Source organism: Triticum aestivum, chromosome 2D, assembly GCF_018294505.1.
Source record: "Triticum aestivum cultivar Chinese Spring chromosome 2D, IWGSC CS RefSeq v2.1, whole genome shotgun sequence".
In the NCBI taxonomy this organism is placed as follows: domain Eukaryota; kingdom Viridiplantae; phylum Streptophyta; class Magnoliopsida; order Poales; family Poaceae; genus Triticum; species Triticum aestivum.
The window spans coordinates 78,147,901-78,166,667 of NC_057799.1; the positions used below are offsets into that span (position 1 = coordinate 78,147,901).

At 48.4% G+C, this 18,767-nt stretch overlaps 2 protein-coding genes and 1 pseudogene across 2 annotated transcripts; 1 reads left to right on the forward strand and 2 right to left on the reverse strand.

Moving 5' to 3' along the window:
• Positions 1 to 5,552: 5,552 nt before the first annotated feature.
• On the reverse strand, positions 5,553 to 14,481 carry LOC123051724 (RNA pseudouridine synthase 6, chloroplastic). Its single transcript, XM_044474688.1, has 4 exons — positions 14,078 to 14,481; positions 13,858 to 13,986; positions 6,061 to 6,303; positions 5,553 to 5,969 (listed from the first exon to the last, which is right to left on the reverse strand). Exons 1-3 carry the CDS (start codon positions 14,308 to 14,310, stop codon positions 6,294 to 6,296), a joined length of 372 nt encoding a protein of 123 aa, XP_044330623.1. The 5' UTR covers positions 14,311 to 14,481; the 3' UTR covers positions 5,553 to 5,969; positions 6,061 to 6,293.
• LOC123051725 (L-type lectin-domain containing receptor kinase SIT2-like) lies at positions 8,088 to 13,354 on the forward strand. The gene is made up of 2 exons (XM_044474689.1): positions 8,088 to 10,048; positions 11,371 to 13,354. The coding sequence occupies exons 1-2, from the start codon at positions 8,088 to 8,090 to the stop codon at positions 13,352 to 13,354; spliced, it is 3,945 nt and encodes a 1,314-aa protein (XP_044330624.1).
• Positions 14,482 to 16,613: 2,132 nt separating the features above from the next.
• On the reverse strand, positions 16,614 to 18,456 carry LOC123048822 (cis-zeatin O-glucosyltransferase 1-like; annotated as a pseudogene).
• Between the last annotated feature and the right edge of the window lie 311 nt (positions 18,457 to 18,767).

Here is an 18,767-nt window from a genome sequence, read left to right on the forward strand (position 1 = left end):
ATTAGTCGCTAGTTGTAATTGGTTGTTCTTTTATTGTTGTACTTTGGAGTAGTTCATCAACTCATCATTTAGTTTTTCCTGATGTAGTCCTGGTTTAAAGGAGCCAATATGATAGGAAGACTTATAGGTCATGAAGTTGGGTGCCTATTAAAAGATCAGGTTCTCTACTCTTAGGTTTAACATTTTTCAAATACATTTTCAACTCTTTTCACATATATGTTTAATATTTTTGTAATACTTTTCTAACATTTTTTAATACATTTTGAACATTTTTTTCTGGTAACATTTTTGTAGTGAACTTTTAAATCACATACATGTATACCATTTTTGTAATAATTTTTTTTAACTCTTGTGAAATACATTTCCAACATTCTATTATTTGGTAAATTTTCAAATACACTTGCAATACTTTTCACATACATGTTTAACATTTTTGTAATACTTGTTCAAAATTTTAGTAATACTTGTTAAACATTTTGGAAGTACATTCTCAACATTTAATTTATTTGGTAACAATTTACAAATACATTTTAAACACTTTTCACATACGTGCTTAACATTTTAAAAATACTTTTAACCTTTTTAAAATACATTTTCAACATCATATTATTTGATACATTTTCAACACTTTACACATACATGCTTAAGGTTTGTGCAGTACTTGTTTAACATTTTTGAAATACATGCAATTTTTTATTATTATTCTGGTATCATTTTTCAAATACATTTTCAGCACTTTTCACATACATGTTTAACATTTTTGTAATGCTTCTCTAACATTTTCGAAATACATTTTGAACATTCTTTTTTGGGTACATTTTTCAAATATATTTTCAACACTTTTCACATACATGTTTAACATTTATGTAGTACTTGTTTTTTGAAATACATTGTCAACATTTTATTATTTTTGTAACATTTTCCAAATATATTTTGTCAACACTTTTCACATACATGTTTAACATTTTTGTAATTCTTATTTAACATTTTTGAAATACATTTTCAACATTTTATTATTTGGTACATTTTTCAAATATATTTTGAACACTTTTCACATGTATGTTTATCATTTCTGTAGTACTTGTTTAACATTTTATGGAAATACATTGTCAATATTTTATTATTTTGGTAACGTTTCTCAAATATATTTTCAACACTTTTCACATACATGTTCAACATTTTTTATAATCCTTGCTTAACATTTTTTCTAATATACCTCCTCAACATTTTATTTTTGGTAACATTTTTGAAATACATTTTCAACACTTTTCACATACATGCTTAACATTTTTGTAAAACTTGTGTAACATTTTTAAATACATTTTTGAAAAATTTATCGGTAACAATTGTTCAAACATATTCAACACTTTTCACATACATGTTTAACACCTTTTTTAGATAACTCTGAATTGCAACGTTAAAGAACCTTTTCGTGAAAAACCACAAATTAGTGAAAAAAATTCATAAAAGTTTGCTCCCACATGGCTGACCCTAATATCTGCACACCCAATTGTTTTTCAATTATTTCAAAAAAAAATCAACTCAGTTTTTAAATTTTGTTAAAAGAAGGGAGTGTGTGCTCTCAAAGCGCATAATCCACTCTCCAGAACACGTCTACACCGAAAGCAGCGGTGTTGCATTTCTCTGCAAAGAAATATCTGGTCCATGAAGACTTGGTCGATTCAAAATGCAGCAGGAACAAGTAGTTTAGTGTGATATGAAAGGGAGTACTTTAGTACTGGTAAATCACGGCAACTTAATTATCTAAAGCATGATTTTCTCATAATTTGTGGAACGCCTATTCGAATATCTTCTATCACACTTTCTTTTTGAAAGAAAAGGTGGCTCAGTGCCAACCTTATATTTCAAAGCAGGTTTAAAAACCTGTGAAAGTAACATGCTACATTAGGCTTGTGAAGTGCACCCAGGTGCAAGATCACAAGGAAGAAAAGATTGGGAAGGGGGAGGAAGACTACAGGAGCAAGGAGGGGACAACAAACAGCAGAGTTGGCAGATTAGCCAGAAATTAAAGTACACCAGAAGAGGAGGTCAGTCTTGTCTTGCTGCCTGCTTGCCCTATTGCTCCATAACCGAATGAGATCAGCTGCATAGTACTTGATATATGGCTCAGACCATAGTTTTGAATGAAAAACTCGATCATTGCGGGCGTGCCATGCAGAGACAGCGCAAGCAGCAAAAACCACATTCCATTTGCGCCGCAACCGCCTACCAGCTTCTTCGACAAAGGATAGGATGTCGGATGATGCATGCGCCAGGGAGCCCAACCCCAAGGTGTTCCATAAAGCAGAAGCTGCCCTGCAATGCAACACAAGGTGACCAATGCTCTCCAACGCAGGGCAGGTATCGCAGTCGGCAAACGGAGCAATGGCAGACCATCTTTTCCTAAACATGTTAACCCTGGTGTTAAGCCTCCCCCAGAAAGCTAACCAAAGGAAAGTTCTATGCTTGAGAGGGATTAACGAGTCCCAGATCCATGATTCTGCCGTGCACTTGACCCCTCGGAAGTTGAGCAACTGGTAAAAATAACTGGTGCTTATGCGATTCCCTATTACTAACGGAGATCGAGCATCCTCGGCTGCATCGTGAGGGGCCACCTCTTGAAGAATTTGATGGAGAGCCGCTAACTCTGCTGTGGCTGCATGGGTTAGGTTTGGGTGCAGCTGCACCACCCAGGAACCATGACTGAACTGGGACCGAACAGAGCAGGTTGGCCTTCTGGCAAAAGAGAAGAGCACCGGAAAAACCTGCCTCAACCTGCCAACCTGGAGCCACTGATCATGCCAAAAAGAGATTAGGTCACCAGAGCCCAGCACACAGCGTGACGAATTGATCACCAGAGGAATGTACTCCTTGAAACCTCTCCACATGGCCGTGTCTCTGCTGCCAGAACTGTGAGGCACAGCGTTCTTACAATATTGTGCGGCGAACCATTGGTAGCACGGAACCTCGGAGAATTGCAGAATTTTAGTGACGAACTTGCATAGCATGGCCTGATTGTGTGCTTGTAAGTTTCGGACGCCCAAGCCCCCATTTGCTCGAGGTAGAGTAACTTTGTCCCATGCCACAAGGCACTGACCCCCTTTGACCTTGTTTTTTGCCCTGCCAGAAGAAAGCGTGCAACAGACTGTCTAAAGCATCAATGGATTCCTTGGGCCAGGGGAAACATGACATGAAATAACTAGGGATGCCAGCAAGAACAGAATTAATGAGGGTGAGCCTTCCACCCATGGAAAGGAAGGTAGCCAACCATCCGGACAGTCTCCGATCCACCTTATGAATAACAGGAAGCAACATGCCGTGCGTAAGCTTATGCAGAGACAGTGGCAAACCGAGGTAAGTGCAAGGAAAGGCCGATACAGGGCAGCCGAGGAGCTGGGCAATCTCATCAGCCACACACGCATCCATAGAGACAGGCACGAGCGTGCTCTTGTGAAAATTGATCGTCAGCCCAGAGAATTCTGAGAAACATGTGAGGATGCTCTTGATGACAGACGCCTGTTGCAAGTCACCCCGAAACAGTATCAACGTGTCTTCTGCGTACTGTAGCACTGGGAAGAAACTATCCGAGCCAAGGGGATGTAGCAGGGTACCCTCCTGGAAGTGCTGACAACAGAGCCTCTGCAGCACGTCCGCAACCATGATGAAGAGGTACGGGGACAGAGAATCACCTTGCCGGAACCCTCGTTTGGCAAGGATAGAATCACCCATCTCACCATTGATCAGAACTCGAGAGCGCCCAGTGGAAAGGAGAGAGCGAACCCACTGATTCCAGGGTGAAGGAAAGCCCCAGGCCTCAAGCACTTGATCCAGGCAATGCCAACTGATAGAATCAAAAGCTTTGTGAAAATCCAACTTCAAGGCAATAACTGGCAACCTCCGTTTATGAGCACACGGTATCATCTCAGCAGCCAAAGCAAAATTTTCCACGATTGATCGGCCACGCATGAACCCAGATTGCAAAGAGTGAATTAAGTCAGGTATCCTCTTTTTCAGTCTATTAGTCATTACTTTGGAAGCCAACTTTGGCGTACTGTGCACAAGAGAGATTGGCCGATAGTCACACAGCTCTAAAGGAGTGTCTTTCTTAGGCAGCAAAGTGATGAACGCAGTGTTGATTCCATCCAAACTCACACTATTACTGTGAAAATCACCGAAGAACCTGAGGAGGTCCTCCTTCAGCAGGAGCTTAAAGGCTTTGTAAAATTCGTTTGTGAAGCCGTCCGGCCCCGGACTTTTGTTGTTTAGCAACCTGTCAATGGCCTCCACAATTTCCGCCCAAGAAAAAACCTCAGCGAGCTCTGACAAGTCCGTATGCTGATACAACGAGCTTAATTGGACAGAAGGCCTCGAAGGAGCAAGTTGTCCAAGTATCTCAGCAAAGTAGCTCGTAGCCAGGCTGAGCTTATGGCAGTTTTGAAAGTGCTCCACCCCATCTTTGACAATAACCTTGGTGTTGTTTTGACGTGCTTGACAATTGGCAGCAGCATGAAAAAATTGACAGTTTTCATCACCTGAGACACACCAGCGAACCTTGGCACGTCGCCTCCAGAATGCCGTTTGCCACAGGATAAGCTGTTCTGCCTTGGCAGAGGCAAACTCCCTCAGAACAGACTCCAATACAGACAAGTTGCGCCGTTCTTCAACAGCATTTAGAAAACAGACCACGTGTCTGTTATTCTCTATAAGCAGCTTCAAGTTGGATTGTCTTCTGCACCAACTGCGAAGAGCAGCCCTTGTTCGTCTCATCTTAAAGTTTATGATAGAAGCGGAGGATTGTATGTCTCTGATGCCCCTCGACCAACAATCAATAATGATATTTCTGGCCTCCTCAATCTCCAACCAATGATTTTCCAACCCTCCTCTTCTATCACACATTAGAACTAACAAAACGAATATCTTCTATCACACATTAGAACTAACAAAACACACAATTTATATCATAAGATTCTAACAGAGAGCCCATTTGATAACTGTTAGCCGACAAGGTGCTACTCAGCTAATGATGACATACTGGCCACTCACAGCTGTTACCATTGGCCGACTAGCCTTCTTGTTGGAAAAAATTAGCCAACAAGGCCTTTTTCGGTTTTTGGTTATCTGACAACATCATATTCTTGACAGATTGTTATATACACATGTACAATTATTATCAAACTTTGGGGAATAAATAAATAATAGTTGAAAAATTCTCTGCTGAGGTACAAGTTGGAGAGATTTTTCTCTGCCGGTCACATAACGACCGCAATTAAACTGCCCATGGTGGGTACGCACATGTCCTATGTGCCGGCCGGCCGGACAAGTGGTTGACAGTTCGTGTCACGCAAAATTGCTGAAGAGAGCTCGGATCGATCAAGTATCGGAGTAATATAAAAGTACATCAGGGTACAAAATATTCTAAATGTAATAAATATTATATCGAGGTCCTGAACCACCGAACAACCACTGCCTTATGGTGCACATAGCCAACATCAACTCACACACACGATCACGCCGGCAATTAACAAAGTCATATAATACCAAAGCTATGCGTATGCAAGGAAAAAAAAAAGGCAACAATGATCATATTCGTATCAACCATCTCATGACACCACATGAATGACGAGATTATTCAACAACAACGTTTTCAGAAAGGGAGCGACACCCAAACGTCACCGTCACTTGATCCAAACATAAGGCCAATATCTAGGTTTTCATCCTGAATAATTAGTCCGAGTGTATCTGAACAATGCCTTCAATAAGGTAACGACGTAAGAAAAATATCGTCATTGCCAGGTAGAACCCACTCAATTTAGACCTAGGCACTTTCATCCGGGAGCTAGAGACCCGGTGCTAACAGACAAACTGGACGAATATCAAAACACAATATTTGAGCTTTGTCTAAACACGCGAAGGGAAAGAAAGAATTTTTGCAGGCTAGCTAGCCGCCGGCGGCTTTGCCTGTCGCAATCCTGTGAGTGTGCCAATCCATACTATTAGATCGTGATGTGCATCAAGCAACATGTACCGAAAATTAAGATATTCCACATAAAATAAACTTACCACTTTGACTCTATGTCCTTGGGGCAAATTAATGCAACCTCATTTTCAGTGTTGATGCCTTGATGCACACTTGGGTCGACCAAGACATGGGCGGATTATTGAAGTTGATGTGGTACTGCCGGGCCGATGTGGTCATCGGCTGGGTTCTAGTAGTGAAATGTGGTGCTTGCTGGCACCTTGATCTTAGACATCTTACTTCCACAAGGATCAAATGGGGGGTGACTTAGAAATAGTTACTTCTCCCTCGCATACACAAAATAGCAAAACATTGTAATTTGAAATCAGTTTTATTTGACTTTTAACATGATAGACATAGAATATGTCGCAACGGTAGAGTATTTTTCTTTCTGGGGGGAAACCTTCTGATCTAATTATCATCAATCATGACAGTACAATGAACATAAAGAACAATAAAAATACATCCAGATGCATTTACCACCTAGCGATGACGCGAGCCGAATGAATCATCGCCCCTCCCTCATCGGAGCTGGGCAAAACTTGTTGTAGTAGACAGTCGGGAAGTCATCGTGCTAAGACCCCCCCCCCCCCCCCCCCCCCCCCCAAGGATCAACGCACCAGAGAAGTAACCACCGCCAATGAAGAGAAACGTAGATAAAAAAGATCCCACCTACAGACACATGAATGTGGGCGAACGAAGATATCCTTTGTAATCCGTCGGAGATACACCTTAATACGTCCTCCGACGCTAGAGGCACCACCAGGACGGGGACTAGACAGGGGAACCTTATTCCATCTTCAGGAAACCACTACCGTCTCACCTTTCTGAGTAGGACACAAACCTAACCAAACTTTAAAAAAAATCTAAAAATGAAGCTCTCTCGCCGGTAAGGGCCTGGAGGCAGGAATCCGTCACTTGTTCGCTTAAGACTAGGATGAACGGGTACGACTCTCAAGAATATGTCTAGTATTTTTTCCTCTAAACGAAGACATTAGGAATCTTATATCTTATATTTTTAAGAAGTTGGTCCCAATTCTCTCAACATGCAAAGTGTCCACCTCAATGTTTCACTAAGCAATGCATTTAAGTCTTCTCTTCCACTAAGCAATGCAAAACCTGCCACATAAGCACCAATTCTCTCAACATGCAAATTTTCCACCTCAACGTCCCACTAAGCAATGCATTTAAGTTTTCTCTCTCATTAAGCCATGTAAAATCTACCACATAAGTGAGTCTTGCATTTAACTTATAAATTACAATATTTTTGCATTAGTCTATGCATGTAACGTTGTCACATCATATATTCATGTTAGTCGTTCTTTACATTTTTGTTCAAAATGACCATTTTAACTGTAATTAAAAAATATCCTATTTTAAAACAATTTCTTTTATTGATTTTCAAGCTTATACTTTCTTTTCATTAGATTTAGCAACTACTTATGCATTTTCTAACAAAGTTACCGCAACAACGCGCGGAGAGAGAGAGAGTCATCCTCAGTACTCATGTCCAATTTTTTCCTCAATGAAGAAGACACCGGTGTGGACAACTCCAAGGAATTTTAAACTCACATTATGCTACTTATGTTTCAAAACTATTTTGCAACAATAAACTAATCAGTATAATAAATTTCATATAGTTGTATTTCATGCTCATATTGTTAATTGTAATATTCAAGTTCCACATAAGCAAGTATCATCTAAACATATTCTTTTAGTTGCTAATTGTGCAGTGCAGCACAACGGGTCACCGTCTCACCATTTTGTGTGCACCTTTTAAGGGCACGTATCATCTAAACATATTGCCAACCATTCCTGCAGCAACACGCGGGGAATTGTCTAGTGGGAAGAAACGAGCGGATCATGTCGAGTAGCTAGCGTCAAGCTCGTGTGGTCGCCTTGAATGTGAGCAAAACAATATCCGTACTCACCACAAAAGTCAATGAATGATTCGTGCTGGCTTTGACTTTTGATAAATGACAAGTCGCCCTAGTTCATCAGCTCATCAGCTCAGCTGTAGAGAGACTATAATTTGCATCGCCAGCAGATCGATCGATATCCAACCATCATCATGTCCTCAGTGCTGCTTCTAAATCTCTTCCTCAGCACCGTAGCCCTTAACCTAGCAGCCTTGGCTGCCGGAGAAGATGAGTTCGTCTTCTCCGGCTTCAAGGGAGCAAACATCACCGTGGACGGCGTCGCCACGGTGACCCGGAACGGTCTTGTCGACCTCACCAACGGCCAGGAGACTCTCAAAGGCCACGCATTCTACCCTGCCCCGCTACGGTTCCGTGAGTCCCCCAATGGCACGGCCGTGAAATCCTTCTCCGTCTCCTTCGTGTTTGCCATCTACCCCAACTACCGGCCCAGCCAGGGCATGGCCTTCTTCATCGCCAAGAGCACCGACTTCTCCTCCGCTCTCCCCACGCAGTGGTTCGGCGTCTTCAACAGCGCCAGCCAGGGGAACGCCAGCAACCACGTCTTCGCCGTCGAGCTGGACACCGTCAACAACAGGGACCTGCACGACATCGACGCTAACCATGTCGGGATCAACGCCAACAGCGTCGTCTCCAACAAGTCCAGCACCGCCGGCTTCTACGACGACGACACCGGCTCCTTCAACGCCTTGAACCTCACCAGCGGCGAGAGGCTGCAGCTCTGGGTAGACTACGAGAGGGAGCCGACACGAATCAACGTGACCCTGTCTCCTGTTGGCATGGCCAAACCGGCGAGGCCGCTCGTCTCTGCCATCTACGACCTCTCGACGGTGATCACCGAGGACGCGTACCTTGGCTTCGGCTCCTCCGCGGGCAGGGATGGCAGCCGCCACTACATCCTTGGCTGGAGCTTCTCTTCATCAGGAGGACCTGCGCCGGCTATCGACATCCGAAATTTGCCGAGGCTGCCTCGTCTTGGCCCCAAGCCTCGGTCCAAGGTCCTGGAGATCTTGTTACCATTAGCAACGGCCACCTCTGTCCTCGCCGTGGTTGTCACCATTTTCCTGCTCGTGCGAAGGCATCGGAGGTACGCCGAGCTACGAGAAGATTGGGAGGTTGAGTTCGGGCCTCACCGATTCCCATACAAGGATCTCTACTACGCCACACAAGGGTTCAGAAACAAGAACCTGCTTGGGGTTGGCGGCTTCGGAAGGGTCTACAAAGGGGTGCTGCCAAAATCAAAACTTGAGATAGCCGTCAAGAGGGTGTCCCACGACTCCAAGCAAGGCATGAAGGAGTTCATCGCTGAGGTCGTCAGCATAGGGCGGCTCCAACACCGTAATCTCGTGCACTTACTCGGCTACTGCCGGCGAAAGGGCCAACTGTTTCTGGTGTACGACTACATGCCCAACGGAAGCCTTGACAAATACTTGTATCATCATCGTCAGCACGACAACAAGCTGCAACCTACTACTCTAAATTGGGCTCAGAGGTTCAAGATCATCAGGGGCGTCGCATCTGGACTCCTCTACCTTCACGAGGAGTGGGAACAAGTTGTCATCCACAGAGATGTCAAGGCAAGCAACGTGCTCCTTGACGCTGAAATGAATGCCCGGCTAGGCGATTTTGGTCTTGCACGGTTGTATGACCATGGCATCGATCCACAGAGCACGCACGTGGTTGGCACCATAGGATACCTAGCTCCTGAGCTAGCATGCACCGGAAAGGTAACCCCTCTTACCGACGTGTTTGCGTTTGGCATATTCATCCTTGAAGTCGTTTGTGGACAACGGCCAATCAAGCAAGATGCACGAGAAAAACATCCCATGTTAGTTGATCGGGTTCTTGAGCACTGGCACAATGGATCACTCCTCGACATGGTGGATATTGAACTCCATGGTGGCTATGATGTAAATGAGGCATGCTTAGCACTCAAGCTAGGACTACTGTGCTCGCACCCATTCGTGGACACCAGGCCTACCATGCGCCAAGTAGTGCAGTACCTTGATGGTGACCGCATAACACCAGAACTATCATCACCAGTGGACACCAACTTCGAGATGCTCGCTGCGATGCAGAACGAAGGTTTTGACCCGTACGTCATGTCTTATCCTTCTTCCACGGCAAGCCATGGCACGACATCCATTGTCTCGGGTGGAAGATGACTCCATGCCTAGTCCGGCGCCATTTGGTTCTCATAAGATTAGGGGTCTTATCTGCAACATCCTCCAATTGGACCACAATATTTTCTATTCTGTGGGTTTCGCCGGTAAACTTCTGAATATTTGTATGAAATACTAGTTTTGTTTCTTATGTACATCTATATATTTTTCATGGAAGCATTGCCCCTGTATTGTATGCATGTCCGGGTTAGTAGGCATTTTATCGTAAAACCCCGGGCTTGCTGCCGAAAGTGATAATTCTACCGGTGCCGGTATGTAACGACAATGTATCCACCATCCGCCTTGGCATCAAGATTGGTGCAGTGAGTTGCAGTATAAAGATGCGAAATAGTGACACTCATTTAAAAAAAACTGATTTCACTTATTTCAAATGACTGCTTTCACTCATTTCAAAGAACTGTGGCACTGCATGGGACTCTCCCTCTCCAACTCTAAAATAGCTTACCCGCAAAAAAAACTCTAAAATAGCCAATAGGGCCATAGAATATACTAGGAGGCAAGGGAGATCAGAGGTTGACTTGTAACAGCACCCCCTTGTATGGGTCAAAGCAAAGGAGCAGCCCAGCCTCAAGATTATTGTTAGCAAACAGAAAACAATAAAGACTGCAGACTTTTCAAAAGTATGACACTTAGTATTTTTCATGCCACTTGGATTGGACGTACTGGTGCTAGAAATTAAGAACAACAGTGTATATTTTGGTTGGTTGGAAATTTTGCGGTGCGAGACCGGATTGGCCGAGAAAAGTTCTACGGATAAAGACGGGATGAAAGACCAGCCGTAGGAGAGAGTGATTGCTTGCAACACCTTAAATATAATCACACGCAATATGTGGCTGATCTGTTCTCTTGAACCGTGCCATTGAAAAGGCTTGCTGCCATGCGTCATTTTGTTCTGAACTAGAGGCTGCGCTGACAAATTCCGTAGTCGCATCGCATGTTAACTTATTGCAGTCTCAATTCAACAAAAAGGTAAAAATGTCAAGAAAATTTATTATCTCATGCTTGTCATTATCAGGCCACGCATTCAGATAGCTTATATGTCGCATGGTCGCATCATACACATGACTTTGGCATTCAGATAGCTTATAAACTGTGTTGTACTTGTACGTGTGTAGTAGCTGAATATTGCAAACAACTTTTCCCACTTCCATGAAGCTAGATCGTTACCCCATCACATACCAAGTTGCGGCCTAGCTAGCTGTAGTGACGGCTCCGCCATGATAATCCTCCATAGATCCATCCTTGTGTACTACATGTGCCTCATCATCCTCTCCCTTGGCCCGAATCATGTAGAGCTCTGCACTGCGCAGGCGCAGTCGTTCGTCTACTCCGGCTTCCAGGGAGCCGATGTCACCCTCGACGGCTCCGCCATGGTCCAACCCGGCGGGCTCCTCCAGCTGACCAACAGCTCCGACATCATAGGCTACGCGTTCCACCGGGCTCCCCTGCGTTTCCGTCCCGGCGCCGGCGGCACGGTGCGATCCTTCTCGCTCTCCTTCGTCTTTGCCGTCCAGTCCGAGTTCGACAAGGAGAGCAGCGGAGGCATGGCCTTCTTTGTAGCCCCTGGCAGGAACTTCTCCGGCGCCATGCCGGGCAGTTTTCTGGGCCTCTTCAACGCCTCGACCAACGGCCGCCCCGACAACCGCATCTTCGTGGCCGAGCTCGACACCTTCGGCAACGGGGAGTTCAAGGACATAGACAGCAACCATGTCGGCATAGACGTCAATGGGCTAATCTCCGTTGAAGCCCACACGGCTGGTTTCTATGATGACAAGACTGGTAGCTTCACAAACTTATCTCTGAATAGTGGGGATCCGATGCAGCTGTGGGTCGAGTATGATGCACAGACCACACAGGTCATCTCGACTCTGGCTCCCCTCGGTGCCGCCAAACCTCGCAGGCCATTGTTTACGGCCACCACCAACCTCTCTGATGTGCTCAAGGACCCATCTTTTGTTGGCTTCTCGGGTGCATCCGGCTCACTCAGCACACTATACTCCGTGCTTGGTTGGAGCTTTGGCGTGGATGGCCCTGCCCCGGCAATCAACATCACAAGTTTGCCCAAGTTGTTTCGTGGTCGTCAGGAAGCTCGATCCAAAGTCTTGCATATCGTCCTTCCGATTGCCACCGCAGTGTTCATCACAGCCATGGGAACCGCCATCACCCTTCTCGTACGAAGGCATCAGAGGTACGCTGAGCTGCGAGAGGATTGGGAGGTGGAGTTCGGGCCACATCGGTTCTCCTACAAGGACTTGTACCATGCTACAGAAGGATTCAAGAACAAGAACCTTCTAGGCGAAGGAGGCTTTGGGAAAGTATACAAAGGAGTGCTCCCCGTATCCCACTTGGAGGTGGCCGTGAAGAAAGTGTCCCATGAGTCAAGGCAGGGGATGAAGGAGTTCATCGCCGAGGTCGTTAGTATTGGCCGCCTTCGACACCGCTACCTAGTGCAGTTGCTTGGTTATTGCCGGCGTGAACATGAGCTCATTCTGGTGTACGAGTACATGCCGAATGGTAGTCTTGATAAGTATCTACATTGTGGAGAGGACAAGCCTACACTTGACTGGACCCAGAGGTTTGGGATCATCAATGGGATCGCATGTGGCTTGTTGTATCTACACGAGAAATGGGAAAAAGTTGTCATACACAGAGACATAAAAGCAAGCAATGTGCTTCTTGACGGCGAGATGAATGGACGGCTCGGTGATTTTGGCCTCGCAAGGTTATATGATCATGGTACCGACCTACAAACCACACATGTGGTTGGCACCATGGGTTACCTAGCCCCAGAGCTGCTACGCTCGGGCAAGGCTTCTCCTCTTACGGATGTTTATGCCTTCGGCACATTTCTTCTTGAGGTTGCATGTGGACAGAGACCCATCAAGCAAGACTCGGAAGACGAACAAATCATGCTGGTGGATTGGGTACTCGAGCATTGGCGCAACGGAACCCTCTTGCAACCTATGGACACAAGACTCCATGGTAACTATGACAAGGATGAGGCCAGTATGGTTTTGAAGCTAGGGCTCTTGTGCTTGCATCCGTTGCCCACTGCGAGGCCAAGCATGAATCAAGTCATGGAGTACCTCAGTGGAGAGACAACGCTACCAGAGTTGGCACCCACACAAATCAACAACGTCAACATGATGCACATCAGAGGGTTTCCAGACCTAACAACGAGCATCGGCACATTCTCTGGTCTCTCAGGGGGGCGATGATGACCTATGTTTGTGGTGTTTAATATGAACATGTACTTGCATCTGAAGGAACAGTAGTGTACATTATATACGAGTGCTTGTATGGAAAATAAATTAGTAGACTTAGTATGATGCCCCTAGGGAATAGCAATCAATTGAACCGATCAGATGTATGAGCCCTCTGTTGTAACTTGATGTGGTTATTTTCACTAGGGCCGGTTTGCACTTTTGTGACACTCAACAGCCTTCTGCTAGCATAGTGTGACACTCAAGAGTAAAGACCTACTTCCACCGTCTCATGCCAGGAATTTCTCCGCCTCATTACACTTTCAGCCTGTCCTAGCCCATATTGCTCTCACTACGAGGATTATATTATTTATATCTAGGTCGGCATCTGCAACGTACCTTCACGCGCACAATGTTACCAAACCACTCGTGCTCGCTTCGGCCTAGCCTACGCATTTCACCTTCCAATAAGCTTGGCTAGCGTAACAGATACAGATACAGAGCGTATGGGTGCTTACATAGGGGGGAGGTTGAGGGACCTGGAGATGAAATCGCCGGCGACCTCGTCTTCCCGGGCGACGAGGTGCTCCATCCTCGGAGGGTCGTCTTTGGACGGGCAGGGCGGAAGCCTGTCGTAGGCTGGGTACCTGCAGGTGCAGTAGATGCCAACACCGTCCGTGTACTGCCTGCGGAGCGGAGCAGAAGCTGCTCGCGAGGGCGGGGTTGAGGGGAGCTTACGAGGTGGCTGTTAGGGCCTCTACGGGGTCAGCGGCCCTGGTTGCCCTGGCGGCGGCGGCGGCGTCGAGGTGCGTGGTGGGGGGGACGCGGAAGCGGTGGCGTGGGATGCGGCGGTGGGTGGTGAGGAGCGGGGAAGAGGAGTAGAGGGCGCGGGGGAGGAGGGGCGGCGGCGGCAAGGGCCGGTGCCATAGCTGCGGGAGGAGGGAGGCCAAGGACGCCGCGGGCTTCGTCATTCCGGCGGGTGGCGGCGGCCGGCGGGGTTCGGCTTTTCCCCTTTGTTGAGGGTTTTTGCCTTTTGGGCTGTCTATAAGATAAGATTGTGATATTTTTCGTGCTAATTTTTTTTCGTGATATGATATTTGGGCGTGAGGAGAGTGTGTTTTTCATCTAAACTTTGTCTAAACTAACAGAAATTTGTAGAAAAAGGGTCTAGGATTGCATTCTTCGGGAACAAAATTTGTCGTTCTGGAATATATTGCGTCATATATTTTTTTCCTCTTATTCACAAAAAGAAGGACGTCGATAACTGCCACATGTGTGGCATCTAGGGGTATCTGCCGCACGCCCCGTGTGGCATCGACACAGGCCCGCCCGCCCGAGCACGTCCGGGCGCACCCCGCTACAGCCCGCACGTTCGGTGTGCGGCGTGATCGCCCACATGAGCACGTCCGGGCGAGCGACCACGCGGCCCGCACGACCCATCTCGACCGTCGCCCCTCCCCGCCTGCGAGCCACACGCCCCGCGTGGCAGTAACCACACGTTTCGCCGCGATTGCTATGGTCCGGACCCTCTTCCATGTATGTGTAACTGCAGTTGCCATGTCGCTGAACTGCAGTTGCCATGTCGGACAACTACAGTTGCCATGTCGCTGAACTACAGTTGCCATGTCGGACAACTACAGTTGCCATGATTGCTCAACTGCAGTTGCCATCTCAGGTCAAGTGCCGGATGCCTTTTTGGGCAACTGCAGCTGTTGCCATGTATGGTCTGGTCCACTACAGTTGCCATGATTTGAATACTTTAGGAGTTACCACCTACTACACTAGACAGTTGCCATGTAGCACTATGAAACATGGCAAAAAACATGTGTAGGTAAAGAGAGAGTTGCCATCTGCTTACAAGCACACTAGGGCAATTGCCTTGTACCCTGCAAAAACACATGGCAACTGATAGGTTTTGGTGTGTGGGAGCGGAGACGGGCATGTGGAGTACAGTGGTATCTTTAGGAGTTGCCACCTACTAACACTAGACAGTTGCCATGTAGCGCTACAAAACAGACGTGGCAACAATAACATGTTCAGGGTAAAAGAGAGTTGCCATCTGCTTACAATCACGAATAGGGCAGTTGCCATGTAACCTGCAAAAAACATGGCAAATGGGCAGTCGTGGGAGATGGGGGACAGAAGTCGTGCGGGGCGTGCGGGCGCGGGCAGTTCCACCGCACGCCCCGAGTCGCAACCGCTGGCATCGGAAGAAAAACAGCATGCGGGCGAACTCCCTCACATGCCACACACGCGAGTTGTCCTGCGTGGCACACAAAATCAGTCCTCTCGTGCCAAGATTCGTGCAAAAGGTACTGGGTGGCGATCGAGGCGGGTGGGAGAAAACTTACTTCATACAAATTTCGGAACAATTGAAGTAATGTGGCTTAGTCGTGTCGAAGAATGTCGTTCCAATCACATCATCATCCACCATGATACAAAACACGTGCTATTGATTGCGGCTTGTTTGACCGGCTGCCGAGAATATTAGTCTAGGGCATGTCGTTGTTGTCGAGGGGTTTATTGGTGGCGCCTCCTCGCGTGGCAGTGCTACTATCTGCTCCCCTTCGGGTCGGTCATGTTGCCTTGATTTTCGACTCTCTGCCCCGCCTTCCATTCTCGACATCTTCCGAAGGTGACAATTGCCGGCAATGTGATGGCTTCATGCTCTATCTCGATTTATCGGTGCCCTTCGACGGTGTGTGCGGCCAGCCTCATCTCGTACATTTGTTCAAGGATGTCCCATGGTGGAGCTCGGGGTCAAGGTTCGTGTTGTTTGGTGAAATCTCGAATGCCCTTGGATGGCATCAGCAGAACACTTTGTAGTGATGGCGCGAGATTGGCAGGCGAGATTCATGACTACTCGTGCGATGTTGTCCGTGAAATAGACGACAGTGGCCAATAACACTTGTTGATTTGCATGTTAGATTCATGATGTGAAACGATTTGCCATTCTTGTAATGCCTTGGGGGGATTGGGAATGTAAATTTGTAAGGTCAGATATGAATCAGGTATTATTTGCAACCGGACTTACCATTTTGTTTATGAAGCTGTCAAGCGAATTTCACTTGAAATCCATTTAGATTCATCTAATCTAATATCAAATTATCAATATGGTCAAATTTTCTTCAACTACATCAGTATTTATCTGGTTATGGATCTACGGGACACTTATTTTAGGACGGAGGGAGTACGTCTGTGTGGCAGGGAAGCATTGCCAGGGGGTCTTTGATCAAAGAAGATCTCAATATGTGATGCGATGACACCGGTTAGCTCGAGTCAACGACAGCCATGTCACTCTGCTAGCATTCGTTCCACGCCGTACAATTTCACCTAGACAGCCATGGATCTTTAACTTCACAGCTCCACGTTGCGCATCTATCGCCGGCTTGCCGCGCCGTCGAGGCATCGATCGGTGGGTCACCTCGTCACGTACGCCACGAGGTCGTCCAGGTCCCGGCGGGAGGACCCGCCGTCGGCCACGGCGGCGCGAATGGCCTGCCCGAGCGCCCTCGCCCTCTCCCGGACCGTCGCCCCTTCCTCCGATCGCATCGCCCTCTCGATGGCCTCGCGGATGGCGGCCGCCGGCGTGACTTGCCCGCGCTCCTCCCATGGCCGCACGAGGACGCCGGCCCCGAGGTATTTGCACACCAGCTCCGCGTCTCATGGCTGGTCGCTGTGCATCGGCCACGCCAGGATGGCCTTCCCGTGGCTCAGCCCCTCCACCGTCGAGTTCCACCCGCAGTGGCTCATGAAAGCCGCCGTCGCCACGTGCGCCAGGATCTCCAGCTGCGGCGCCCACCCGGTGACCATCACGCCCGTCCCCTGAGCAGCCGCCGCCGCAGCCGCGTCCGCGAGCCCGCGCGCGCCGCCGGACTCGCGCATGTCCGCCCGGTCGGTGTCGCGCAGCACCCAGACGAACCGCTGGTTGGTGTCGCGCAGCGCTGCGGCCAGCTCCCTCACCTGCTCTGCCCGGAGAGACGACGTCGTGCCGAACGAAATGTACAGCACCGACGACGGCGGCTGCCTGTCGAGCCATTCCAGGCACTCGTGTCGCTTCGCCGGAGCCCGTGCGGCCGCGTCGGTGACGGGGAGCACCGGGTTCAGAGGCCCGATGGCGAACAGCTTGTGGCCGTCGGAGGAGGAGGCGCTCTGGGCCGCGAGCACGTCGAGGAACTCACCCTCGAGCGCGCGGCAGGTGTTCACGACCATGCCGGCGCCGGGCGCGCGGCGGCGCTCCAGGCCCATCCGCTTGGCGAGCGCCACGAAGTCCTTGGTCGCGCAGGCGTCGGCCGGGTGGAACACCATCCCGTGCTCCCGCAGGAGGCGGTGGCCGGGGTCCATCCACCCGACGTTGTAGGACGCGGCGAGGCAGTGCACCCCGAGCGCCTCCCCGTTGGGCAGCCGGGCCGCCTCGCCGGCCGCGAACGCCGCCATGCGGTCGTGCAGGACGACGACGCGGCGGTGGGACGCCGAGAGCTCCTGCAGCAGCGCGGCCAGCGAGGCCCGGGCGGCGGCGCCGTCGCAGAAGGCCTCGAACAGGGGCTGCATGTGCGTGGGGAACGGCGAGGACGGGTCGGGGTCCGGGGACGCGTGCGCCGGGACGTCCAGGGCGCGGAAGCGGAGGGCGAGGAGGGAGCCGGCGTCCCAGCCGTGCACGCGCGCGCGGGCCTCCCGGAGGTGCGGCTCCGGCGCGGCGAAGTGCACGGGGATCCCCCGCCCCGCGAGCAGCAGCGACAGGTGCAGGAGCTGGTTCAGGTGGCCCTGCGCCGGGAACGGCACGGTGACCACGGCGACGGGAAGGGTTTCCATCGCCGCGGGTGATCCAGATCGGAACGCAGCGGCGGCGGCGGCTCACGGGCTCGCTTTTGACTCTTGGGAAAAGACAGAGGTTTCGCGACAGGAGGCACACTAATCTGACACTCGCCAGCGTGACGCCGGATTAAATTATTGCTCCGTCTGCTCTTGTTGTTCACGTTGCTCCGGGCTCATTTCAATCCGCACAGGCTCAGCTCCATCTTTTTTTTTCGAAATAGGCTCAGCTCCATCTTGAAAGAATTCTGCTCAAATGTGTGATTGAATGATGAAGATTATAACAAACAGCCTGTAACATTTGGTATTTGTAACTTATGTACTCCCTCTGTTCACTTTTATAAGGCTTTGTAGATGTTTCAGACATTGTTAAAATAGCTCAATTTCACTTGTCTGAAACGAGTTATAAAAGTGAACGGAGGGAGTATCTTAAAATAATACCCAAGGCGTGAAACAGTTTCAGTTTGAGTCCTCCTTGTTGAGTTGTTCTTTGAGGCCTTCCATTCATCTATAGAATGCGATAGCTGTCCAGCTGATTAAAACTGTGGAAATTTACCGGGCGGAACACTTGAACAGAAGAGACCTGAAACCATGACAAGCAGACAAGGTCCTTAGT